The sequence below is a fragment of the Scheffersomyces amazonensis genome (assembly GCF_036850825.1).
Source record: "Scheffersomyces amazonensis strain UFMG-HMD-26.3 chromosome Unknown RJT21scaffold_2, whole genome shotgun sequence".
NCBI lineage: Eukaryota > Fungi > Ascomycota > Pichiomycetes > Serinales > Debaryomycetaceae > Scheffersomyces > Scheffersomyces amazonensis.
In genome coordinates this window covers 3,208,905-3,236,074 of record NW_027042742.1, presented here as the reverse complement: position 1 = coordinate 3,236,074, position 27,170 = coordinate 3,208,905, and the positions used below count along the sequence as shown (strand labels likewise).

The 27,170-nt window shown below is 30.4% G+C and overlaps 10 protein-coding genes across 10 annotated transcripts; 6 read left to right on the top strand and 4 right to left on the bottom strand. All coding sequences in view use genetic code 12, as the record gives it.

The window, feature by feature from the left end:
- Positions 1-3,038: 3,038 nt before the first annotated feature.
- On the top strand, positions 3,039-4,679 carry RJT21DRAFT_113538 (DUF4246 domain-containing protein; the record flags this gene model as incomplete). Its single annotated transcript, XM_064880174.1, has 1 exon — positions 3,039-4,679. One exon carries the CDS (start codon positions 3,039-3,041, stop codon positions 4,677-4,679), a length of 1,641 nt encoding a protein of 546 aa, XP_064740393.1.
- A 2,209-nt stretch (positions 4,680-6,888) lies between these two features.
- Positions 6,889-9,362, top strand: TUP1 (chromatin-silencing transcriptional regulator). Its single transcript, XM_064881539.1, has one exon. The coding sequence runs from the start codon at positions 7,079-7,081 to the stop codon at positions 8,978-8,980; it is 1,902 nt and encodes a 633-aa protein (XP_064740392.1). The 5' UTR covers positions 6,889-7,078; the 3' UTR covers positions 8,981-9,362.
- On the top strand, positions 9,361-10,807 carry MVD (diphosphomevalonate decarboxylase). Its single transcript, XM_064884059.1, has 2 exons — positions 9,361-9,511; positions 9,574-10,807. Exons 1-2 carry the CDS (start codon positions 9,467-9,469, stop codon positions 10,663-10,665), a joined length of 1,137 nt encoding a protein of 378 aa, XP_064740391.1. The 5' UTR covers positions 9,361-9,466; the 3' UTR covers positions 10,666-10,807.
- RCA1 (Rca1p) lies at positions 10,719-12,847 on the bottom strand. Its single transcript, XM_064881538.1, has one exon. It carries the CDS (start codon positions 12,383-12,385, stop codon positions 10,949-10,951), a length of 1,437 nt encoding a protein of 478 aa, XP_064740390.1. The 5' UTR covers positions 12,386-12,847; the 3' UTR covers positions 10,719-10,948.
- Positions 12,848-13,945: 1,098 nt separating this feature from the next.
- RJT21DRAFT_29043 (uncharacterized protein) lies at positions 13,946-15,208 on the top strand. The gene is made up of 2 exons (XM_064884060.1): positions 13,946-15,020; positions 15,080-15,208. The coding sequence occupies exon 1, from the start codon at positions 14,229-14,231 to the stop codon at positions 14,793-14,795; it is 567 nt and encodes a 188-aa protein (XP_064740389.1). The 5' UTR covers positions 13,946-14,228; the 3' UTR covers positions 14,796-15,020; positions 15,080-15,208.
- Positions 15,209-15,393: 185 nt separating this feature from the next.
- RJT21DRAFT_119807 (cardiolipin synthase) lies at positions 15,394-17,060 on the bottom strand. The gene has a single exon (XM_064881536.1). It carries the CDS (start codon positions 16,582-16,584, stop codon positions 15,727-15,729), a length of 858 nt encoding a protein of 285 aa, XP_064740388.1. The 5' UTR covers positions 16,585-17,060; the 3' UTR covers positions 15,394-15,726.
- Positions 17,061-17,084: 24 nt separating this feature from the next.
- CCT8 (chaperonin-containing T-complex subunit) lies at positions 17,085-19,377 on the top strand. The gene has a single exon (XM_064884058.1). It carries the CDS (start codon positions 17,275-17,277, stop codon positions 18,922-18,924), a length of 1,650 nt encoding a protein of 549 aa, XP_064740387.1. The 5' UTR covers positions 17,085-17,274; the 3' UTR covers positions 18,925-19,377.
- TRP1 (phosphoribosylanthranilate isomerase) lies at positions 18,956-19,708 on the bottom strand (the record flags this gene model as incomplete). The annotated part of the gene is made up of 1 exon (XM_064880173.1): positions 18,956-19,708. The coding sequence occupies one exon, from the start codon at positions 19,706-19,708 to the stop codon at positions 18,956-18,958; it is 753 nt and encodes a 250-aa protein (XP_064740386.1).
- A 122-nt stretch (positions 19,709-19,830) lies between these two features.
- VPS53 (Vps53p) lies at positions 19,831-22,203 on the bottom strand (the record flags this gene model as incomplete). The annotated part of the gene is made up of 1 exon (XM_064885336.1): positions 19,831-22,203. The coding sequence occupies one exon, from the start codon at positions 22,201-22,203 to the stop codon at positions 19,831-19,833; it is 2,373 nt and encodes a 790-aa protein (XP_064740385.1).
- Positions 22,204-23,208: 1,005 nt separating this feature from the next.
- Positions 23,209-26,798, top strand: KEL1 (Kel1p). The gene has a single exon (XM_064881535.1). It carries the CDS (start codon positions 23,514-23,516, stop codon positions 26,742-26,744), a length of 3,231 nt encoding a protein of 1,076 aa, XP_064740384.1. The 5' UTR covers positions 23,209-23,513; the 3' UTR covers positions 26,745-26,798.
- The last annotated feature ends 372 nt before the right edge of the window (positions 26,799-27,170 follow it).

Below are 27,170 nucleotides of genomic sequence, written 5' to 3'. Positions count from 1 at the left end.
AGCATTGTACTACTTGAACAGTTCATGTTTTATCTTTCAACAAAAAGTATTTCAGTTATTATGTACAGGCTTATGTTAATCGGGTTTTAGGACAAATATTGCACGTTGACGAAAACGCGGTAATAAGATTCATTAAAATATATATCAATACTTGGTAGAATGAGTTTAAATTTAACATTTCATTCTGCATGTAATATCTTCTGCTAGCCTGTTCTTAAGAAAATTTAAACTTTGAATGTACTAGCTAGAAAGAATTTACGAATCTTTCCAGAAATGATTTGATTGGAATCCAGCTTTGACTTTATCATAAAATAAGAAGTAAATGAATTGACTTGGACATTGAAGACCTCAGAATTTGTTTGTACTTCAATATTTAGAAAATCAACTCGTACTACAGTTGGAGCAATACACAGACACGATTAAGTGAGGGTAGCTTTCTTATTTAAAAGATGTAACCTTCACAATGAAAACTTTTGAATAGAATATCATATACTTCCTTTAATGGTTCACCAAACTATACTTTAACAAGTAATTGTATGGATATCATCTAGTGGTTCCATTTGAAATTCTGCTTTGAAATACTATAACATCAAAATTTGTAAAATACAAATAACATCTTGGAAATCGAAAATAGAGTTTAAATGATGCACATTTGAATGTACCATCAACAACAGAGAATGATCAACGTTTATTCAAAGAGAATGTTTCTAATCATGCTGATGTGTTAGTCGCTTATGAACATTTAAACTTTGATAGAAACATCTAATTTATCACAATAGTAACTTTTAACAATATATAGTTGCTTATCTAAGAATTGTTTCATGAAAGCTTAATAAATTTGATAATCTACCCGACAAAATTATGCTGTCATTTGCAGTGTGCTCTATTTCTCAGGACTATTCTATATACAAATAAAAACAAAAATATGAAGACATTGAATAGCTGCCCACAATCTTAGTTACCGGCTTATTATATTGACTATTGGTATTTAGTTACTGCCTACTACATATATTTTGTCTTTACTTGTAGATTCAACTAACAATCCACCACCTGTCATTGTAAAAACATCTTACTTCATCAATAATTTAGATTAGCATATAAGTTACTATTATAAGCTTTCTCTAAAACAGTGGTATACATTATATAGTATACCAGTCAGACTATAATGCGTTAAAAGCTAGAGTGGTGCAATAGTTTCAAAAGGGGATGCATTTTTTTTGCATATAGTCACACAATTTTTGACGTTGTGCAGATCGCAAAAAGTGGTTCGTTATGTTATCACTAAATTTTTCTTAGCTTGCAGCCATCGCTAATGCACGAATTTTGTGTTTTCGTTCTATTGCATAGGTTTGTGCTAGTTATGACTGGGCCGAATGCGGAATATTATATATCATGACTTTTTACAATCAAGTGCGTATGTAATATTAATAGAGTAAATTCAAAACAGTATCGCGAACAACTTTTATGTTTTTGGTGGCTCGCTTGGACTGAGCAGGCTTAGACTGAACCCTCAATATTACAAATCATATGTACATCCTACAGTAGGGATAAAGACCCTATCTATATAAATTGACAGTGATATAAAAAGCATTAAGCTTTGCTATATCGATCCAGTCTATAGTCAAATACAAGTATTTACACGAACTTTTATTAATGTTAATACATTGTATAATTAACTTCTCATAGGTACATAATCGAATAATGACTAGTATTTTCGCTATTTTACTTCGACTTTAATTTTGCTTTTTAAATAATTTATCTAATGAAACAAATTATCTACAGTTATTATTAGGAGCTATATAATATAGGGAATGAATTGACGAAATTTTTAATCATACTAACGGTCGATTAGTTTATGCACGATGAAAAGCATACTATTAATATTACCAAGAAAATCCCATTTTCTTCTCTACATATGCCATTCTATTAGACCATTTTTGCATGTTTGATTTTAATTTTGGCAATTACTTTCAAGAACACTGAGGAAGAAAAAATTCAATTGTTTAAAGTTTCGCCCACCTACAGTTTACGAATATTTTCAAAATAATCTTTGCCTTGAGTCACAAAATGTGTTTCAAACACTAAGTACATATGTAAAATATATATAGAAATAAGTCCGTTTGAAGTCCTATCGCTATTTCACCCTATACAACATGAAAAATGATACACCAACATATCATATTTTGCTATTCACGAAAGTTGAAACTCTATGCGGACTCCAAATAGTACACTGGATCCTAAAGATACGAAAATTATTTTTACAGAATATCGTAACTTATCGATTATGTGCAAGAACATATGTCTTTCTTGGCAATGATGGGATTTTGTTTTTCAAACTTTAATGCAATATAAGAGATTTACCTGCTTGTCCAATAAGGTTGGTAAAGGATGACGTTTTTTTAAAACCTGTTCAGAACACCTATAATGTAGGTTAAAATCTTAAATGCATGAGACAAACCGACAAAGGTAACGGTTAATCCACGACATTAATCCAAATCTAGGTGAATAGGGAATCAATCACGTAACATTTAGTTCTATATACGTAACTATCATTCACTCATCTCTCTCTACAACTCACTTCGCAGTCTGTACTCCTACCTCACAATTATTTATAGTCCCTTCTGACGATCAACCAGGTAATGTAAATGTTCAGTAATACACAATATTAAGAAAAGTCCGGACATTGTTAAGGCTTGCTCATGACAATATATTCTTCATTAAAGGATTCCTTCGAGATTCTATTATAGCTAGGTTGAGTAATTGATTTGGAACTGGCAGATAGTATTTATGAATATCTCATGCTGGACAACTTTACCAGACGAAAGGTAAAAATCATACCACTTTCAAAAATTTTGATCTGTCTGCACTAGACTTATCTAAGCGGAAATCCGCTAAGATCTCACAATAGTTTACTATTTATGTTTCCCCAACATCCATTCTGCCAACACCCACTCTACCAAAACCAAAAAAAACTATCTACATCTGTAAGAGTATATCTCAGTAGAATCATGAAACTTTATCAATTAGAGTAATAAACAATGCCGGATGATACAACAACTGCTACAACTACCAAGTCACCTTTCCCCCATCCTTGGTGGGTTTCTTATTCTTTTAGAGAACCATTACCAAAATGCAAGGATGAGTGGCTTATAAACGATATATCAAATTCAATTCGAGAAAAATTAGAATGGCGATCTAAATACAAAGACCCAATTATTTCTGAAAAATGGAAACAAGAAGTCAACTCCAGCTTAGTAGGTAAGACTAAAATTCCTAATGAAATCATATCTTATGTGTTGGAAGAATTGAAGTGGTATGATAAAATGGCAGTAAATATTGGTGGCGGGTTTGCAGTTGGTTGCGATCCTAAAATTGTATTCTCAGACTCATGTATAGGTGAAGAGACAAATGCTGAGTTGAAGAGGTTAAGTGATTTATTCCAATTGGATTTTGGTGAAGATATTGATTATCATCCCGGATCAAATGATACAGTAATTGATTTGGTGCACCCTTCATTATTCCCTCTTCAATATGGTAAAACGCCCATATATGGTACTTCGGACAAAACAAAATTAGAAATGGTTGAATTTTCAGAAGATATTTACAAAGTTAAAGAAGGAGTCAGCTTTGGTACTTCCAAGCGCTTTCAATGGTTACCGGCATTATTTGAATTAAATCTTGAAAATAAAAATTACGAAATCAAGTCTTATATTAACAATTTAGATCCCATTGAGTATACAAACTTGTATGAAATAATAGCTAAAATATTCAATTTAATAATCCCTGGTTTGAATCATACACTCTCGGCTTATGGTCTGACTGAATATTTAAAAATCGAAATCCCTATTGGGGACGATGCATATGAAGAAAATTTCATGATTGAATTTGATCGGAAGATGGAAGAACTTGATATGCGGCATCCAGAGGCTAGTGATGAAGAATACGAAGCATTAGAAAGAACTAAAGTCAATGGATTGAAGAAGTTTATGCCAAAGTATCCAGCAGAACCGAGGATCGACAAGACAATTGATGTTAAAGATTTTCAACAATTAAAAGTAATTGTAAAAATGGCAAATATTGAATTAACTCCCGATAAACCTAGATATGAAGGAGGCTCGTGGCATGTGGAAGGTACTATCAATGAAGACATAGTTGCTACGGTTCTATATTACTATGATTGTGAAAATATAACCGACTCCTACTTGAAGTTTAGATGTTCATTTGGGGACCCAAATTATCCACAGAATGATGAAATCTATCCAAGAGAGATATATGGTATAGAGAACGAAGATATAATGGTAAGAGAAATTGGACATGTACAAGCATTGACTAACCGAATAGTGGTATTTCCCAATATTTTCCAGCATCAAGTACAACCTTTTGAGTTGCTTGATAAATCTAAACCAGGTCGCCGTAGAATCTTATGCTTCTTTGTGGTTGATCCTTACAACCAAATTGTTAAATCAACTTTGGACGTTCCACCTCAGCAGTTACATTGGTGGGAAAATGAGTCCTTGACTCAAAAATTAGGTCGTTTGAGTGTGGCGGACACAACAAAATTGAATAAACAATCATTGGAAGTGGCTTACGAAATCAGGAAACAATTGATGGAAGAACGAAGTCCGGGCAATGATCCTATGTGTGCTTTTAGTAATGAGTTCAGTCTATGTGAACATTAGATCAGAACTTTTGTAACATTGATCAAAGATTACAAATTAAAACAGCAACATACAATGGTGATAAGGAAAATACCCAATTCATTTATTATTCATATGCTCAAGCCATAATTATTGACATTTACAAGATAACTTTAATTGGACCTCATCTAGGGAAACATGGAGATAGTATATTATTTAAACAATTTGAAATACCGTTGAGGTTGAAGTATTCAAGAGACATTATCAAAAGCAAGAATTTAGATTATTTCCACGAGATCATGAACCACTTTATATATAATAGTCTACAAAGTATGCATTTCAATTTCTTATGAAATATTGGGAAAGAAGAAAGGGTATTTTTTTAATCATATCTTGAGTGGAGTTGTTCAAAATTAATCATAGTTCCTACAATAATATTTTAAATATTTTTATATTTAAGGTGAGAAATCGGAATATATGCACCAGTTTATTAAACTCATAAGTCAACTTAAGGATGGCGATATCTTAATTTAACATCTGACTATCACTCAAATATCAAATCTTTCAATCACTGGAGAGACAAACACTGGCACCACCATACTAGTTTATTCAAGTTATATATATTCGTATTCATCCTACAGTAAACATTTTAGATGACGTGGTAATGAATGGAAGATGCTTATTTCACTTATTTCTTCTTTTACGCTCCTTCTCTTTATTTAGTTTCGATATTTAATTGTTCATGAAAAGTTTATGAGTTAATATTATTACTCTTATTCTAGAGTTAATTATTTATTAACTTTCCTTTTATAATTTTCTGTATAATAGATTTTATCAATTTTAAAACTAGTTGCAATAATTAAAGAGCAACTGAAGAATAATTGCAATCGACATATTTGCTACTATTGATCATGAATTGGGTAACTCTCAATAGACATGTCAATTCCCAGAACTAATTTGATGGTTGTTAATTATTTTGGGAAATTAGCAGGATTTTCAGCGTGCGTCAAATTATATGCAGAACTTTCTTATCTTTGGTATTCAGAATACTTAACTAATGATTAGTTAGGAGAACCAAATATAGCTTGCCTAAATATTGGTCTTCAGCAGCTACTTAATTTCTCCACTATTTCCAATCTGCGCGCCTCATTGTATCAGTAACTAGAATAAAAGATTTCTGTAAAGATATTTTATAGCCTTTTCTATATATATTAAAAATATTGACATGTAACGAATTAAAGGTACCGATCATGATTTCTCATTACTATGATCGATTTCTTTGATTTAGATCACTTCCTTGAATAGGGTTAATTATAATACTTCTACTTTTTTATCATTCTTTGTTCCGAATTATCCTTACCTTGATCGATATAAAGTTTTTATATTATATAAACAAACATAGTAATATTATATGGGGTGTAGGCTAAACAGTTACATCTATAGCTAAAAGAATCCATGTGATTGGCTAAATAAAATAATCCGAACGATGGATTCGTGCTTGTTTTCACGTGATCATAATGATATGCATTGTTCTCGAATAGCTAACCGTTTCCCCTGTTTTTTATTCTTTTTGATTTCTTTTTTTCCGGTTCCGTTAATGGCTTATATTCCTGAAATTATATTTACATTAAAGATTTTAATTCGTTGACTTATCTGCCTAATTTGGCAACAAATAACACGAGCGGGATTTGTTAATTTTTTTTCAGTTCAATTCAATGACTCGCACCTCCTTTTTTTTATTTAATTCATCAAGAAATTTTAAGATGGGAACATGGGGTGTAAAAAACACAAACATGGGGTGTTGGAACGGAGAGAAAAAATAAAGAACACGAAAAAAAACATGGGGTGTAAACTTTTTAGAATAGGTCCATTCAATTTATTTTACGTTCGTAACATGTCCAGGATTAGTGCATAATTTAAATGTCGTTTAGTGGAATTGCCTTGCTATTAGATATATTCTACAATTACATTTACTATAGAAAAAGATAAGACCGGATAGATTGATAAGCAATGTATCCATTGGATACGACTATTAAACCCACATAAATGTACAATCACTATAAGTCATACACACCAAACATAACCTTTACCTGGAAGTATGTCATATAATCTGGCAGATATTTCCCTTTAGTTGAAAAAAAAAAAAAAAAAAATAAAAGAATTCAAATTAAAGAAAAATTAAAATAAAAGAAAAATAAAAGTCTCTCAAAATGTCTACGCATTTCTGGTTCCTTTTTTCTTTCAACGACAAGGTAAAATTAAATTTGAATTACTTGTTAGGAAAAGCCAGACATTAACCAGCTTTAAGGTTACCTGTAGTCAATTAAGTATCGACACCTCAAAACAAGTTAGGAAACTACTATACGACAACTTCGACATTATAGTCAAAGATCATTCATTAGGTACCCCCTCATATCTAGATTTGCATATATATACGGACCATGTCGGTATATGCTTCTAATTCAGCAGCTGTGGCCCAACAGCAACAACAGCAACAGCAACAACAACAAGCTGTAGCCGCTCAACAACAACAAGCAGCTCAGCAAAGACAACAACATCAACAAAGATTGAATGAGTTGTTGGATGCAGTCAAGCAAGAATTTGATTATGCATTAAATGAAGCTTCAAATTTCAAACAAGTTAAAGAAGATTATGACTTGAAGTATAGTCAACAAACAGCAGAAATGCAACAAATTAGACAAACTGTTTATGAGTTAGAAATGGCCCATAGAAAAATCAAAGAAGCTTACGAAGAAGAAATTTTGAGATTAAAGACAGAATTGGAAAATAGAGATAGACAAGTTCAAATCCAGCAACAGCATCAACAACAACAGCAGCAACAACAGCATCAACAACAACAACAACAACAGGCAGCAGTTGCAGCTCAACAAAAGTCTAATGGGTTAAACTATGGTGGCTATCAACAATCTCCGGTTCAACCACCTGCCGTAGCAGCTGCAACACAACCAAGTGCTGTTACAACTCAACCTGCTACTCAACAATTACCACCTCCAGTTCAACAATCTCCTCCTAAACAAGAAGTTAAACCTATTGTTCCTAAGACTGAAGAATCAAATGGTGTATCTTCTACATCTACTGCATTGACAGTAATTGATAAATCTCAATATATTGTTAATCCAACTCAAAGAGCTTTACATGTTAAAGAGATTCCTCCATTTTTATCAGATTTAGATGTTTCTAAAGCTAATCCTGATTTTAAAAAGCAAAAGATGGAATATTATGTCTTGTATAATCCTGCTTTTAGTCGTGATTTAGATGTTGATTTAATTCATTCATTAGATCATTCATCAGTTGTTTGTTGTGTACGTTTTTCAAAAGATGGGAAATATATAGCTACTGGATGTAATAAAACTACTCAAGTTTTCAATGTTGAAACTGGTGAATTAGTTGCTAAATTAATTGATGATAATAATTCAAATGATACCATTACAAATGGTGATGGAAATAAAAATAGTAATGGAAATGGAGTTAATGATTCTACTGATTCTTCAACTGCTGGTGGAGCAGGATCTTCAACTGCTGCTAATGGTGATTTATATATTAGATCAGTATGTTTTTCACCAGATGGAAAATTATTAGCAACTGGTGCAGAAGATAAATTAATTAGAATTTGGGATTTAAGTACAAAAAGAATCATTAAAATTTTAAGAGGTCATGAACAAGATATTTATTCTTTAGATTTCTTCCCTGATGGTGATAGATTAGTTTCTGGATCTGGTGATAGAACTGTTAGAATTTGGGATTTAAGATCATCTCAATGTTCTTTAACTTTATCAATTGAAGATGGAGTTACTACAGTTGCTGTATCACCAGATGGACAATTAATTGCAGCCGGTTCTTTAGATAGAACTGTCAGAGTTTGGGATTCAACTACTGGATTTTTAGTTGAAAGATTAGATTCTGGTAATGAAAGTGGTAATGGACATGAAGATTCGGTTTATTCTGTTGCTTTTACAATTAATGGTAAACAAATTGCTTCTGGTTCATTAGATAGAACTGTTAAAATATGGAATTTAGAAGGTAAACAAGATCCTCAATCTAATAATAAAAAATCGAGTTGTGAAGTTACATATATTGGTCATAAAGATTTTGTTTTATCGGTATGTTCAACTCCAAAGAATGAATATATTCTTTCTGGTTCAAAAGATCGTGGAGTTATCTTCTGGGATCAACTTTCTGGTAATCCATTATTAATGCTTCAAGGTCATCGTAATTCCGTTATTTCTGTGGCTGTATCATTAAATTCTCAAGGTACTGAAGGTATATTTGCTACTGGTAGTGGTGATTGTAAAGCTAGAATATGGAAATGGACTAGAAAATAATTGTAATTGAAGTTGAGTCAACATTCACTAATTAATTAAACAATTAAGTAAAGACCATTATCATATAGATTGCCCAAACAGTGTACCATTACTACTAGTTAATACTAGTTATTTCTAGCTAATGTCGGATCTTATTATTATTATTATTTTTTTTTTAAAAAGACGACATGCGCTACCAGTCGGTCGACAATTGTCTGCATTTATTGTTAATATTATTTTATGTCTGTCTGTCTCTCTCTTATTATTTACTGTTGTTGTATGTTATACTTATTTCTTTCTTTTTATCACCCCCTCCACCTCCTCCCATCATGTACTCTGCCTTTATATATTTCTTTGTATGTATTGTAATAATATAAGTTAGTTATACGAATTGCTATACGACGCGACTAGCACTGGAAAATTTTCAAAGCTCCAACAAAAAAGGCATACAGTAAACCGTAAGCCATAACCACCACCATAACACAACTGCATAACAACACATTGGCCATGACTGTATACACTGCCTCGTGTACTGCACCAGTCAATATAGCTGTAAGTAAAATATAAAGAAAATATATAAATGAATTACCATACTAACTCATGACACATTATAGACTCTTAAGTATTGGGGTAAAAGAGACAAAGCATTGAACTTACCCACCAATTCATCCATCTCGGTAACATTATCGCAAAAGGATCTTAGAACCTTAACCACGGCCTCAGCCAGTAGTGACTATACTAGTGATAAATTATGGCTTAATGGGAAGGAAGAATCCTTAGAGTCTCCAAGATCTAAAGCATGTTTACAAGATTTAAGACAATTAAGAGCTCAAGTTGAAGCTAGTAATAGTGACTTACCTAAATTGTCTCAATATAAATTACATATTGTATCTGAAAATAATTTCCCTACGGCAGCTGGTTTAGCTTCATCAGCTGCTGGATTTGCTGCTTTAGTTAGTTCTATTGCAAAATTATATAAATTACCTCAAGATATGTCTGAATTATCAAAAATTGCTAGAAAGGGTTCAGGTTCTGCTTGTAGATCATTATTTGGAGGGTTTGTGGCTTGGGAAATGGGTGAATCAATTGATGGTGAAGATTCTAAAGCTGTCGAAGTAGCTCCATTATCTCATTGGCCAACATTAAAGGCAGCTATATTAGTTGTTAGTGATGATAAAAAAGATACTCCAAGTACTTCTGGTATGCAATTAACAGTAGCAACTTCTGATTTATTTCAATATCGTATAAAGGATGTAGTTCCTAAAAGATTTGAAGAAATGAAATCTGCAATTCTTGCTAAAGATTTTGAAAAATTCGCTGAATTAACTATGAAAGATTCGAATTCTTTTCATGCTGTATGTCTTGATTCATATCCTCCAATTTTTTATTTAAATGATACTTCTAAAAAGATTATTAAATTAGTTCATAAATTAAATGAATTAGAAGGTAAAATTATTGCTGCTTATACATTTGATGCCGGTCCAAATGCTGTAATTTATTATGATGAAAGTAATGAACAAAAAGTTCTTGGATTACTTAATACTTATTTTGGATCATTAGGTGGATGGGAATCTTATCAAGGTGAAACTTTACCAAAATTAGAAATTGAAGGTACTGATTCAGAAATCTATAAGGGAGTTTCAAGGATTATCTTAACCAGTATTGGTGAAGGTCCGCAAGAAACTGATCAAGTTTTAACTGTATAGAGTTACTAGACTACACATGTAACAAAAATATAAATATAAATACAAGTACCCATAATTATCTTTAATTGCAATATAAATTTCTATATAATATAACTGATAACTGATAACTGAACTAAATAAGAATAAATGGAAAACGGGAAGAATACATAACTTATACTAAAACCTAAATTGAACTTTTCTTTGAAAAATTGAATGAATACAATGTAATAGAATTGGAAAAGAATTGAACTGAATAGAATAAAATAAAATAAAATAGAATAGAATACAATAAAGAGACAGTGTCTTATATACCATCTGTAGTGAGATCGGAGAGTTCTGTATCCACAAGATTCTTCAATTCTTGTAAATTATTGACACCCTTATTGAAATAATCTCGTAAAACTCGGTTGTATTTGTTTAATACCTTTTCATATTTTTGAATTTGAGATTTGGCATCACCCAATTGCAGTTCCATTCTATTTATACTATCTTGTAATTGTAAGTGAGCTTGTTTCTTTCTTTGTCTACATTTTGAAGCAGCTATTCTATTTCTTTCTAATAATCTTTCTCTTTTCCATGCTGCTGTACCGGGTATTGGCCCATTATTAGGATTATAGATAACTTCATTATTGTAGATTAATTGATGATTAGGTGGTGGAACTCCTGCAACATTAGAGACTTCTTTAGAAGGTTCTACTTTTGTTGGCTGTTGAAATTGTTGGTTGAGTTGTTGTGCTTGTTGTGCTTGTTGTTGTTGGACTTGTTGATGGTGAAGTGGAATAATTGGAACAGTAGTGGCTGTTTGAGGTAATATAGGTTGTTGAGGTAATTGATTTGTCATTTGATTGTTATTGTTTGGAACCGTGGTAGGAGGTTGCATTAAATCATCATCATCAAACATTGGATTTGAATAATCTTCATTATAAAATAAAGCTTCGTGATTTATAATTTGACCAATTTGACCATTAGAAATAGAAATTCTCCTTCTTCTTTGTACGCCATCAGACATATAAGGAATCATAGTTGTTGAATCAAATAATGGAGGATTTGTCATTGGATATGAGTTCATTTCAAATGGATTATGGAATTGGAATAAAGAAGATGTTTGTTGAGCGTTTGAAGTAGGATCAGCAGTTGAATTATTAGTATTATTGGCACTATTATTAACTGTACTAGTATTGGTTGTAGCACTAGTGCTTGATACATTTACTGTTGATGAAACGTTATTTGGAGAAAGGATATTAGTACTAGGTGATACACTATTTTCAGGAAATAAATTACTTGTAGTATACAGATGAGGTACTAACTTATTTGATTCTATTGATGGTACTATGGTATTGAAATTAGTATTGGAATTTGAAATAGTATTTGGACTTGAACTATTAGTAACAAGACTTTGAATATTATTACTATCACTTCTATCACTTGAAGTTGCCGATGATGTATTTGACACTGAGGTAGTGGTTGTAGCAGTATTTTCGATTAAAAGATTTTTAAGATCAGTTTCAGAGAATGAATTGGTACGACTTAATCCCGTTAAGGAGCCTTTAGCCTTAACAAAGGCAGAGTCTTGAAAAGACGTAGGATCTGGAAGAAATTGTTGTTGGAGTGCTACTGGTTGTTGATGAGCTTCAAATGGTGGGTTGAGTTGTTGCTGTTGCTGTTGCTGTTGTTGATGCTGCTGTTGCTGTTGTTGTTGAAGTCCTTCAGGACTAGTCAAGAATGACGATACGTAGTTCATATATGAGAACGTAGTTGGACTTGTAATGAAATTTGCTCTTGAATGATCTTGAACAGTTCTCGAGCTCGTTGAATTATATGTATACTGTTGTCGTGATCCGATATGTATATATCGGTGTCCTTAAGTATTGGGGGTTACTCGTAAATTGAAAAATCCCTTGGTAGATGCTTACCAAAAAAAAAAATAAAAAGCAATCTCAAATTGATGAGTTAGCACTCTATATAAATATAACAAGTCTTGACTAAAGATGAGATGGTCTACAGATCTGTGTAATGTGTAATATAGCTTAAGTTAAAGTGGCTTACGATGTGTGAGTCTTTAGCGTGAGTCAAATGCCAAGAGACCATAAATATTAACAATATTAACTAATGTATCGGAAGTATGTAAGAGATCACGAGGGTTATTAAAATTCGATGATTGCATATTTGAAAATCAACAGTTTTTATTTTTTATTTTTTTTTTGCCTTTATTTTAATTGATTTTATTTCATTTCACTGTAATTTCAAAGACAATACTTGATTAACCTCTGAATTATCTATGACGTGGATTAACTTGTTTAGTAATGGCTCAGTTCTTTAATTTCGTAGTTAATCTCGTACTTTTGTTCTTGTTCTTGTTCTTGCTTTAGTTATTGGTTATTGGTTAATGGTTGAGTTTTTCAAGTACGATTGCACTGTCATGAGCATGGTATATTGTTACCTGCCAGACCATATACTTAAAGCCATATCAAAGAGCAAGTGTATCTACATTCTGAATACAACTATTGTTTACCAGCCACATCGAATTGCTCCAAGTGCTCTATGATTTCATTGTTGAAGCTAAATTATCCCCTAATATTTTTGTTTCTTTTCTTTTGTATTATTTCTAGTTCATCTTTTCTTTTATTTTAGTATATGCTATTCCAAACAAAATCGACTTAGAATTCTACAATGTAATAAAATATAACTGCTGCATAGAATATACCCCTAAACCATCACACCATGTCACCGATTGCTTTTCGGTATTTTATCCGTGGTGCATATACCCTTCTATTAGTACACAATAACGAGGCAATGCATTTTGGTCTTCCTGCATATACTCTCCCAATGCAAAAGAATGATCGGTAATAAAAAATTATTTCTGTATCGAATGACGCTTACTGTATCCCTAAAATCGTATTGTTAAATTGTAGATTTCTTAGCATTCTCTTTATGGCCCTGAACATGTATACAATTGACATATTTTTATGATTATTCAGTATATGTACGTATTGAATATCCGCATTTATCCGGATCTCAAGCATACTGCGCCAATACGGAATCGAGTTGAACTTTCCCGTACGTATCGGGTAATACTTATGGTTAATTAAATAATCAAAAACTTATAAACAATCATGACGTAAATGCTGTAATTTCCCACTATTTTGTGAAGAGTTAGCCTATATTTTCGGAAAACTTTGAATGTTTTCCTAGCTTCCTATCTCGATTAATAGTTACTGATGTTAGAAGTAGAATGAGTTACAAAATCAAATCGTAACTAAGGTTATGGGAATATCTAATTCTTGGTTACTAATAAACTTTATTTACTGTACTAATATTCTTAAACTCGTAATTGTAATATTCATACAAATATGAATCCCAAAAACTATAATGAAAATTCTCTTCTCAAATAACCATGACTACAAGATCACTTGGATGTAATCACTCTTTCTTTACTAAGTTTCTCTATCCTTTACTTTGCTTTTGCTTTTGCTCTTGCTCCAGGCTATCCTCGCGAGTAAAGAAAAAAATCACAACCCATAATCTCTAACCGTATAACAAAGCCTTTAGCAGATAGCTAAATACCACAAATTCCTGCAAATGGGATGAACTCCCGCGGTTATGACGCTCGCGATAACCACCTTTATACCAATAATAATTATATAGATGATGATGAAGTATTATCAGTACAATTGATAGAGCAACTTAATATTGAGTTAACATATAGAGCAGATCATGATAACACATACTTTTCAAGTACTTTAAAAATTCTAAATGCTTTCAATTCTCAAATATCCCATACTAATCGTCAATTTGACTTCATAATTGAAAATCAAAGAGGTATGAAATTATTTGGAATACCATTATTTTCTAAGGATTCCCTTATTCCAATCATTGACCCATCTAATTATCAACGTCTTGATGGTAAAGATTTGATTCTAACTAATAATCGATTGGATAACTATTGTTTACCTGATTTAGATTGGGTTTGGTGTTGGGAGAATTGGTATGTTCTTATGTATAATGATGTTGATGATCAAGGTTGGTTATATTCTAATATCTTCTTCTCTAATTCTTTATCTGATAAGAGATGGAAGGGTAAATATTATTTTGGAAATTTTATAAGGAGAAGGATATGGGTCAAACTACGGAAGAAGGTCAATTCTGATTAATGATTAATGAATATAATATACTAAAATTTATAGATCTATATATGTATATAAATATATGCTCTCGCCTAAATTGTTGATTTGATTTTTTACAGCCAATGTTTACATATCATTAACATGAAATCCTACACTCCACCATGTTAAATTATAGTATAGCCTTACCATTAGCGGTTGCTTTGATTCGTCATAAGAATAAGCATCCAAATTCTTCTTCTTTGAACTATGAAGGTATGTATGTATTGTTAATGTGTCTTTTACGCTTAGTACATTTTCTAACCATTTAAAAGATTTAATAAGTAACATCATATATCCTCCACTGATTAAACCAACACCCAGAGGGAAAAGTATAAGTGCATCAATAAAAGAAAGTTATGAAATTGATTATAATGAAATACAAGTTGGTAAACCAATTAGCCATAATTACGATTATTCGAATCTAACTCAATTATTAAAACATTTGAAATATTTACTCAAGTGGAATAATCTGATAAGAAATAATCAATTAATAAGATTATTAGTAAGAAAGATTATTAGAAATCTCGAATGTTATCCAGAGAATGCATCTAAGAATTCAATTCTTAATTTAATTAATGAATGTACTGTTTCTATTATACTTTACGAACATAATTTAAATCCATATATTATATTTAAGTTCAAATATCTTTATTATATTTACATGCGAATACTGAATAAGGCTAGACTACTTTTACTATGTCATTCAAATATCCTTAGTGTTATTTTATTTAAATATTTTAATAATGACCGTACTAACATAAAGTTTCCTTCTAAAACTGTTGAATTGATTATCAATCTGAATATTACTTTGACTAATAATATAAAATTAAATCAAGTTAAACTGATCCAAGTATTGGATTATTATTTATCATTCAATATTCATATGATAATGCATTTAAATAATGGTAAAAGAACTAAATTATTGATTAGTCTTTTGATTCTTGATAACGTATCGGAAAGAATTCTTCCCGAAGATATAAGTTAATCCACTCAAAAGAGTTGTTAAACCAACAATCATTCCCATTCCTTGGAAATATATATCAAGATTCATAGAAAGTAATTGAGTTTCAATAATTGGTTTAAAAACTAATCCTCCTATATAAACCATTTGTAATCCAGTATTAACTTTCCCTAATAAATTTGGATGTACACTTATAGTTGGAATCTGATTAATACTAATAAATTTATCAAAAGTTCTTGGTGGTTGAAGACTATAGTATCTATAATAAAATGACATGAAACTTAATATTACATCTCTTCCAATAATGATTGAAGCTACTGATAAAGGTATTGAATTAACAGTTGCTAGAGATACTGTACATACTGTCATAAGAAACTTATCAGCTAAAGGATCAATAATCGAACCAACTACTGATTTCATATTAAATCTTCTCGCTATATAACCATCAATAAAATCAGTTATGCATGAATATGTGAATAACATAATTGCCAGATCACTATCACCTTTAACTATAAAGTATCCAATGAATGGAGTAGCTATTATTCTTGTATATGTAAGGATATTAGGTATAGTCCATAATGAAGATGATGAATTTTCCTTTTTAACAATCTCAAGTATGCTCTCCTTAGGTGTTGAATTCAATCTTTTCTTATCCGAATATACCCTACTAGTATTTGAAAAATTTCTAGAATTTCTAGAATTTATAATTGGTGATTGATATTTCAATATACAACTACTTATAGTAGGAAATTGTCGAGAAGTGGCATTATATCTTAGTAATGATACTATAGGTAGTCTTAATCTGATAACAGACATCTTATCTTTGTTGCTTATGTTAGATGACCTTTCCTTCCTTCCTTCACTATACGTCCTCACAAATTTTTTTGCGATCTACCATATTGATGCAAAGTGCTTGCGAGATATTACAGTACAATTATCTTTCTTTGGAATATTATTTTTGATAAGCATTCACTCTAATTAATTATAACATATACCTTTCAATTCATCTACTGATTAATGTTGAAAGTTATAGTATTCTATTTATTATAGTTATATTTATCAGGTTGACTAGTTTTACTAGTGTCTGGGTCCTGTATATAGGGAGACGACGACACGATATTAATGATAATGATGATAATGATGATAATGATAGAGTAGATATACTAAAGAAATTTCATACAATTTATAGGTAAGATTTAGTTGACTTCTTCAAGTGACTTATATATCTCAAACTTAGTATAGATTCATATTATAGTTATTGTATTATATCAAATACTAGGTAGCACTGATCATGAGCTTAACTGCAGGAAGGAAGAAAGAAAGCTACGACATTATACATTTAAAAACTAAAACAAATGTCGTACGACTGCACACAGCAGATCGCCATTCCCAAAATGGCAACAAAAGTTTTCGTACACGGTCGAACAACGTAAAAAAAAAATATGTTGAAAGACTTAGTAAGTTAACTATTTAAGTAGTTAAGCAAATCAGTCAGTAAATACAAAGATGTCTCTTAAGCTTCCTCAAGTACCCAACTCCGGGTTATTCAAACAGGGGTATCAATCTATGTCCAATGCCGATGGAGCCATTGTTAGAAATATTGAAGCAGTTCGAGAAATTTCAAGTATTCTTTTAACATCAATGGGACCAAGTGGTAGAAATAAAATTATAGTTAATAAATTAGGGAAAATTTTTATAACTAATGATGCAGCCACTATGTTAAATGAATTAGAAATTGTTCATCCAGTAGTTAAAATTCTTACAATGGCATCAAAACAACAAGAATTTGAAATGGGTGATAATACAAATTTAGTAATAATATTAGCAGGAGAATTTTTAAATATAGCTGAAAAATTAATAAATTTAGGATTAAATGTTACAGAAATTATTCAAGGTTATAATTTAGCTAATAAATTTGTTCTTGAAACTTTGGATAAATTAGTAGTTGATAATGTTGAATCATTACTTGATGCTTCACATTTACAAAAGGCAATTAAACCAGTTATTGCTGCTAAACAATATGGTTATGAAGATTTAATTTCAAAACTTGTATCTGATGGAGTTCAATTAATATTAAATCCTAAAAATCCAAGAGCTTTTAATGTTGATAGTATAAGAGTTGTTAAAATTATGGGATCTTCATTAAGTGAAAGTCAAGTTATAAAAGGTATGGTATTCCCAAGAGAACCAGAAGGTAGTGTAAAGAATGTTAAATCAAAATCAAAAGTTGTAGTTTTTACTTGTCCAATAGATATATCAACTACTGAAACTAAAGGTACTGTATTATTGCATAATGCCCAAGAAATGTTAGATTTTTCAAAGGGTGAAGAACAACAATTAGATCAAATGTGTAAAGAAATTTATGATTCTGGTGTTAAAGTTGTTGTTGCTGGATCAAATGTTGGAGATTTAGCTTTACACTTTTTTAATAAATATAATATTTTATTATTAAAAGTTCCATCTAAATTTGATTTAAGAAGAATTTGTCAAGTTTGTGGAGCTACTCCACTTCCTCGTTTAGGTGCACCAATGCCTGATGAAATGGGTGAAATTGATATTATAGAAACTAAAGAAATTGGTGGTGATAGAGTTACTATATTCAGACAAGATGAATCTATTTCAAGAACTGCCACTATAATTATTAGAGGTGCAACCCAAAATTCTTTAGATGATGTTGAAAGAGCTATAGATGATGGTGTTAATGCAATTAAAGGTTTATTAAAAGATAATAGATTATTACCAGGAGCAGGAGCTGTTGAAATTGAATTAATTAAATTAATTACAAAATATGGTGAAAATACTCCTGGTTTATTACAATTAGCAATTAAACAATTTGCAAAAGCATTTGAAGTTATTCCAAGAGTTTTAGCAGAAACTTCAGGATTTGATTCATCTGAATTATTAAGTAAATTATATGCTGCTCATTCAAATGATGATGGATTAAAATATGGTATTGATATTGATAATGATGATTTAGTTGATGTTTCAATTTCAGGTATTTATGATATTTTAGCAGCCAAGAAATCTGCTATTGATTTAGCAGTTGAAGCTACAAATACTATCTTGTCTATAGATCAAATTATTATGGCTAAAAGAGCTGGTGGACCTCAAATTCCTAAACAAGGTAGACCAGGTAATTGGGACCTGGAAGATTAAGTATATGTATTCTAATAGATTTTAATTTACTCTATATACTTTTACCAATTGTAATAAATTTCTCTACTTTATTAAAATCTTTATTACCATTAATATCTTCAACTCCTCCACTAACATCATAACCAATAACATTATTAATTGTGACAGTATCCTTTAAATTATCCGGAGTTAAACCTCCTGCTAAAATGAAATTTCCAAAGTTTAATTCTTTATTAATTAAATTCCAATCTATAACTTTACCTTCACCTCCAGCATCTGAATCTAATAATGGTATACTAACACTTTTAAAATTAATAATTTGTTCAAAATCATGAGGCATAATATTAATCTGTTGAGGTATAACATATCTCGGTATGACTCCAAACTTATGATTAATTAATTTGATATATTCTACTTTGTTTTCATTACCATGTAATTGTATAAAATCTAATTCAAGTTTACTTGCTGTATCTAATACATCTTCAATACTTTGATTACGGAATACTCCGACTAAAAATGGTCCATTTTCAATAAGTAATTGTGATACAATTTCAAAGTATTCCTTAATCGACTTAATAGGAAGTGTTGATATATGTAATTGTAATTCATTTATACTCTGATATTGTCTGTGTTTACTAATTCTGGCTTGTTTAACTTGTCTCGATATTGCTTGGGCTACTTCATGATCTACTGTACGCTTTCTATTGGGCACAAGGATCATGCCTAACAAATCGGCTCCTGATTCGATGGCCTTGGCTGCCGCATCCTCGGCTTTAATCCCACATATTTTAACTAATTTGGTCATATTACTGGTGTACTACTACTTCTACTTAAGTTACTTAACTATGGGTGAGTCTAATAATTTTTCATTACTAACAAAAATGCTTAACTATGAACTTGGGCTTTTTCCGGTATATAACCACCTAATTAGTCAATGTTATCTTTCCTAAAGAACTTACCAAAATTCTTAAAGTTTTCATTGAATTTACTCACGTGTGTTTCTCCATTAATAGCTAATTCTCGAAGATTCTTTTCAAGATTATTCATCTTTGTTGGTAAAATTTTTGGTGATTTAAATTCGGGAGTTGGAGAATTAATGGTGGATATTGTAGAGCCGTCGCGATCACGTTCTCGATCACGATGATCATCATCTTCATCATCAAGATTTGATAATAAAGTTGAATGACTTATTAATGTACCTCCATCATCGATATTAAGTTGGATCTTAAAGTTGTCTATATATTTCTGTTGAATAACTTTATCAATATCCTTTAAATTTAATACTTTCATAAAATTTCGAATGGATTTATCACCAATTAATTCAAAATAACTTTCAATTAATCCTTCCATTGGTTCTGAAGGAACTAAAAGAACTTTTAATAACGATTCTAATTGATGGAATTGATTGTTTACAAACTTTTGATATGATTTAGATTGATGACTTTTAGTTTCATCTAAGTTTGGATCAGCATAAAGAGGGAAATTCAATGCTAAATCTTTAAGACTTGTAACATCTAAAAGTAATTGTTCAACACTTAATACATTTAGTGGTTTAACATATCTAAGATTATCAGCATATGAATTAAGTAATAATTCAACTAATTTATCATTAAAATTCCGAACATAACTATCTCGAATAATTAATGGTAATATTAATCTTAAATTTTGTTCAACTAAGATTTGTTTTAAATCATTTAAATAACCTGAAACATCATTAATAAATTCTAATGAATTCCAATTAATATTTGAAAATTCTCGCCAACAAAATTTAGAATCATTAGCAATTTTTGTTAATAATCCATTAATTGATTTAGCAATTAAATTATAATATACATCTTTAACATTATCTGCTAAAGGTAATTTATTTTTAAATTCATCCTTTATTAAAGTTTGAAATTTTTCTGTTATATCATCAATATTATTAATCATATAATCTCCAGTATTTAATAACATAGTAAGATACTTTATTGAATCAGTTCCACTACTTCTAGTAAAATCTTCTTCACTCTTTGGGACTAATGGATATAATATTTTATTATGAAATTCATATAAATATTTTACAAATAATTTATTTAAATCCACTAAAATTTCTCCATTACTTAATTTTAATATTTGAGTTAAAATCTTTTGAAAAGTTTTAAATAATTCTGTACAAGATGTAGCAATATTTGGAACATTATTAACTTTTAATACAGTTAATAAATCTGAATTTGTTTGTACATTAAATTCAGTTGGTAATTGAGAAATTGCCATAAATTCCATTAATTTAGAATTTAAGGTGGATTCTTGATCATTAACCCATATAATTAAATAAGGTTCAAATACCAGGGATATTATATGATCAAATTGATCATTTTTAAAAGTTTCATTCATTGATCTTTCAAATTCTAATGTAGTAGTTAAATTATCTAATAAAAGTTTGGAATTAATTCGAGAACTTGCACTTATTAAATTAATTAAATCTTGTTTGGTTAATTTACAAAATAGTTTTGATAATTCTAAATCGATATTCCATTCCTTTGGGAATATATCAAGAAACTTTGATCTGACTATTTTTAAAGTATTGGAAAAATAGATGTATCTTCTATTTAAATTGTCTAAAGATCCTGCTTCATCCAAATTATTAAAGATAGTTTTAAGTTCCTTTAATTGCATATTATAAAACCAATTAAGTAATTTATCCTTATATTTTAAATCTATTAATTCCAAAATTTCACATCCATATACTAATTTTTTACCATCAGGATTAGGAATTTTAGAAAATTCTTCAAAATCTATAAATATATCATCAATTAATTTATTTTGAGTATTAATAACCATAAGATTTAATTGATTAATTTCATCAATAGATTTATAAGGTTTAAAAAATATAAGTAATTCTTTTATTACACTTAAAAGCAGTAAGATTTCCTTATAATCTCTTGTAGGAATAATATTCATTAATGTATTATTAGCATTAATTAACATTTGTAATCGTTTTAATATAGTCATAGATAATACAAGATTCTTTTTATATCGATCAAGATCTTGAATTGATTTAGTCATACCTTCTATTAATGATTTGGTACCTAATGCATTTTCTCGAACTTGTTTCATTAATTGAATTAATTCTACTACATCATCACCAAGTTCTGAAGAACTCGTACTTTTAAATTGTTCAATTTCTTCATCAATCTTGTTACTTAATCCTACCTTATAATTATTTATATAGCCTAATAATTCCGGTAATTCGTTCAATGATTCGGGTGAATTGAATATTCGGTAGAGGTCTTCATTCAGCCCGTAACCCGGAACTGCCATGACGAGTTGGAGGTTGTGTGTATTAGGTATGTCGATGGTGGTTAAAGTCCGTTTAGTATGTCTTTGAAGTTAATTTCGAGTTTGGCCGTGCCTGCATACAGACGACTAAAACTGTTTGATTTACTTTTGTTGCTATTCATTTTGTTAAGTATGTGAGTCACGTGCACGGAATTCTACCAAATTCCTTGAATTGGCTTTTAACTCGACCTAAATCTATTATTGTATATGTTAAACTATGATTCAGAGCGTACGGAGGTATTTCCCTATTTAGATGATCTGAAAAGTTGTATACGATTTACTTATACGGATATGGTGCACGTGATCTTCGGATCGTGACTGCCTATACCTAATAAAATGTGGAGTAATCAATTAGATCTACTTTACTACCTGTACAATCCATAGTATATATGGTACTATGCATGCCAAGTGACCCTTTCCGACCTTCCTAATTGAGTGCATGGACCAATTAAAGTTTTTAGTACAGTTTAAGGGTGACACTTTGCAATCAGCCTAAAGAAGAAGTCAGCTTAATAATAAAGTTATGTGCACTTGATTATAATCCGAAACAACACTAATGTATTAGTCATGTAGTTAATGACCGTGAACTATTCCGGAATTATAAATTGGCCACTTACCGAGTTTCCCCAGATTAAATAATATATAATATATAGTATATAATAAAAAATTAGAAATAAAATAAATTAAATTAAATTAAATTAAATGTAATAATTAACAATCTGGGGTCCCTGACAGTTTATACATATACTGACATTTTACTAATAGGAAAAGACTAATAGACTAACAGACATATGGCGACATTATACATTACACATTATACATTAGTATGTAGTAAGTCCAAATTGGATACATTCCCAATTAGGACAAGTCAAACAACTAATTGATCTAAAGTAGAACCCTACAAATAACTCTATACTGTACAAGGAAGTTGATCGCAAAATGAGAATTGCCTAATTAGGAAGTAGCATACCGAAACCAAAAAAAAAAAGAAAAACAATATTAAATTTCAATAGACGAATAATTCTCGAGGCACGAAACGTCACTGTAACTCCAGCTATTTTCAGACACATTACTGGTGACCATAATATTGTGATATTTTATATATAACTCACACACACTGTCGGACATTCAGCGAATTGGAATTTTTTAAAAAGTTCTATTTTTCACTTAAAGCCTGTTCAAACTATTGATCTACGTCACCAAAGAGTTACCAGTTACCAGTCAGTTAACTACCACTACCAAAATCCAAACCAAACCAAAATACTCGGTACTCAAATTACTCGTCCTCTCATATGGCTCGGTTTAGTTTAAGTCGAAAGAATAAGAATAAAAAGAAGACCGATCCAGATCCCGACTCTCCAATGACAGTTAGCAGTGCTAATACTAATAATACTAATAATATTCATAGTAATATTAATAATATTCATAGCTCAGGCTTAAAGAAAAAGCCTCTGTTTGATACCGTAGGTTCTTCAGCTCAATCATCTACTAGAGATTCGGTACTTTTACCAATAGTTCCTATCATAATGGGTGGACCACATGAAAGTAATATTTCTGCTACAACCCCTTGGAAACGATATAAATTATATGATTCACCATTTCCTCGGTATCGTCATGCTGCCTCATCAATTTCTAGTGAAAAACATGAAATCTTTTTAATGGGAGGTTTAAAAGAAGGATCAGTATTTGGTGATACTTGGAAAATTGTACCTGATGATAGTAGTGGAGAAATTACTTCATATTCTGCTGTTAGTATTGATGTAGTTAATCATAATAATCCTCCAGCAAGAGTTGGACATTCGTCAGTATTATGTGGTAATGCCTTTATTATATTTGGAGGTGATACAGTAGATACTGACTTTAATGGATTTCCTGATAATAACTTTTATTTATTCAATATTAATAATAATAAGTATACAATCCCCAGTCATATCTTGAGTAAACCAAATGGTAGATATGGTCATACTATTGGAGTTGTATCATTAAATAATTCATCTTCAAGACTTTACTTATTTGGAGGTCAATTAGAAAATGATGTATTTAATGATTTATACTTTTTTGAATTGAATACTTTTAAATCTCCCAAGGCTAAATGGGAATTAGTTGAACCATTAAATAATTTTAAACCTCCTCCATTAACTAATCATTCAATGGCAATTTATAAAAATAAATTATATGTATTTGGAGGAGTTTATAATAATGAAAAAGTATCTAATGATCTTTGGAGTTATGATCCTTTACTGAATAAATGGTCTCAAATTCCTACTACGGGCAATATTCCATTACCAGTGAATGAACATTCAAGTTGTGTAGTTAATGATAAACTTTTTGTTTATGGTGGAAATGATTTTAAAGGAGTAATCTATAATAGTTTATATGTATTAGATTTAATTAGTTTAATTTGGTCTAAATTAACTAGTGTGGGAGATATCGATGGACCTGGTTCAAGATGTGGACATTCTATGAGTTTTATACCCAAATATAATAAATTATTAATTATGGGAGGTGATAAAAATGATTATGTTATTGATGATTCTTCAAATTTTGAAACTTATGAAGCTTATAATGGTGAAGAAGTTGGCACAATGATTTATGAACTTGATTTGAATATAGTTGATCATTTCTTGAGTCAAACAGTGGTTGAACCAATTCGTCAAAAGAAACCAGTAGCAATGGCTTCATCAGCTAAAGTTGATGATGGTTTAAAGTCTTATGATAATCATGCTAGAAGCTTTTCTGCTGGACCTGAAGATTTTAGAACTCCTCATGGATCTCCACCACTTGAAAAGCAAGCAGAAATTCAAGGGTCAAGTGGATTTCCAGAACCAGAATATGTTGGTGATAATCTTGTTGATGTTCATATTCCATCGGCTGAAGTCGAACATCCAGAAAGTCCAATTGCCATTCATAATCCTCGCCGTCAATCAGAGCATGGAATTGATCTCTTTGAAGCTGCCATTGCTGTTGGTGGAATAGGAGCTGCTACTGCTGGTGCCACTGCTTCCACAGCTACTTCTACCAAAGACATTGAAACTCCAAGCCTGTACCATAATGGGCATGCCTCACTTCTTGCTTCATACGATTATGGAGAATCTAATGAAAACATTCCCCCCGTGACTGTATTAGATAATCATGGGAAATCACTAGATGAATCCAATGTAAGTAGTACTACTGGTGGTAATACTAGTCAAGAAGATTCAAAGATTAAGAATTTAGTTAAGGAATTAACTAAGGAATTGACGGATTTAAGAACCACCACTAAATTACAAATGCAAAATGCAACAGAAAGGATTCATCGACTCGAACAAGAAAATAATTCCATTAGAGACAATCATTCTAAAGAAGTTTCTAGTTATGAAAAGCGATTAGAAGAAAAGGATGGATTGATTAGTGAACTTAAATCTACAGTTGATCCATCAGTGCTTGCTATTAATGAAGAGGAAGGTAATGGAAGTAGTAATACTAATGTATCTGACTTGACTCGATATAAATTAGAACGATTAGAATTAAATAACAAATTACTTTATTTGGAACAAGAAAATGGCCGATTAAATAGTAAATTTGAAGAATTTGAACCATTTATGAATAATCAAATTGGAGAATTGGCCAAATTCCAAAAGTTAATTAAAGCCCAAGAAGAGAAAATTAGTAAACTTAGTGCTCAAACTAAAGATCAAGAATTATTAACTAAAGAAGTTAATGAATGGAAATCAAAGTATGATAATTTACAATTAGAATATGAAAATTATAAGAATATTCATAGTGAAGAAGAAATAAGTGATGATGAAGAATATAATAATTCTACATTACCTGAATCATCACATTTTGATGAACCATCTAATCGTTCAATAATTAGTAATGCCACATCTACTGGTAGAAGAAGTAAAAAGGATATATCTAATCAATTAGAATCATTAGTTAATTTATGGAATTCTAAACATCAACAAGTTCAAGATAGAGAAAGTACTCCTGATACATCCTTTACACCCGAGAATAATCCAATCATTAATAAACTTCAAGAACAAATTGAAGATTTAATTAAAGTTGGTAAACAAAATGATGAAGATTCTAATCAACAAATTTCCGAATTAAAGGCTCAATTAAATGATAAACTTTCTAGTTTAAAGAGTTTTGAACAGAATTATCGTGATGCTTTACAATCAGTTAATAATACTAGTAAAGCATTAAAATTAACTCAAGAAGAATTAAAGAATCAAAAGGCACTTTTAGAGAAATTGAATAAAGAAAATAATGAATTGAAATTATTTAAAAAGGCTAATAAAAGAATTAGTACGAGAAATCCTTCACCAATTATTAGTGATTTTAAGATTCCTGAAGAAGGAGAAGAAGATGGAGATGGAGATGGAGATGTAGATGAATTTAATAATGCTCATTATAATATGAAGATTAAAGATCTTGAAGCGGATATTTATATTATTAAACAGGAAAGAGATCAATTGAAGGAGAATGTGACTAATTTACAGAAACAGTTGTATTTAGCGCAGAGTGGTGATTCGCCATGAGTTGTATGTATTAATATATTTATAAAGTTTATGTTTGTGTAGTGTAGAAGTGGTGTAGTAGAGTAGTAGAGTATTATGCTATAGTAGTATGTTATAGTAGTATGTTATAGCAGTCTAATTATTTATAATACTATAGTAGTAGTATGCTATAGTATTATGTGATTGCAAAATACTATGATAATAGTGAGCAGTAGTAAGATGATTTTGCAGTATACTACAGTCTACTTAGTATAGTAGTATAGTAGTATAGTAGTATAGTAGTATAGTAGTATAGTAGTATAGTAGTATAGTAGTATAGTAGTATAGTAGTATAGTAGTATAGTAGTATAGTAGTATAGTAGTATAGTAGTATAGCAGTATAGTATTACAGTATGGTATACCATAACACTGTAGTAGTTTACACTGTAATCTACTTTTATAATCTAC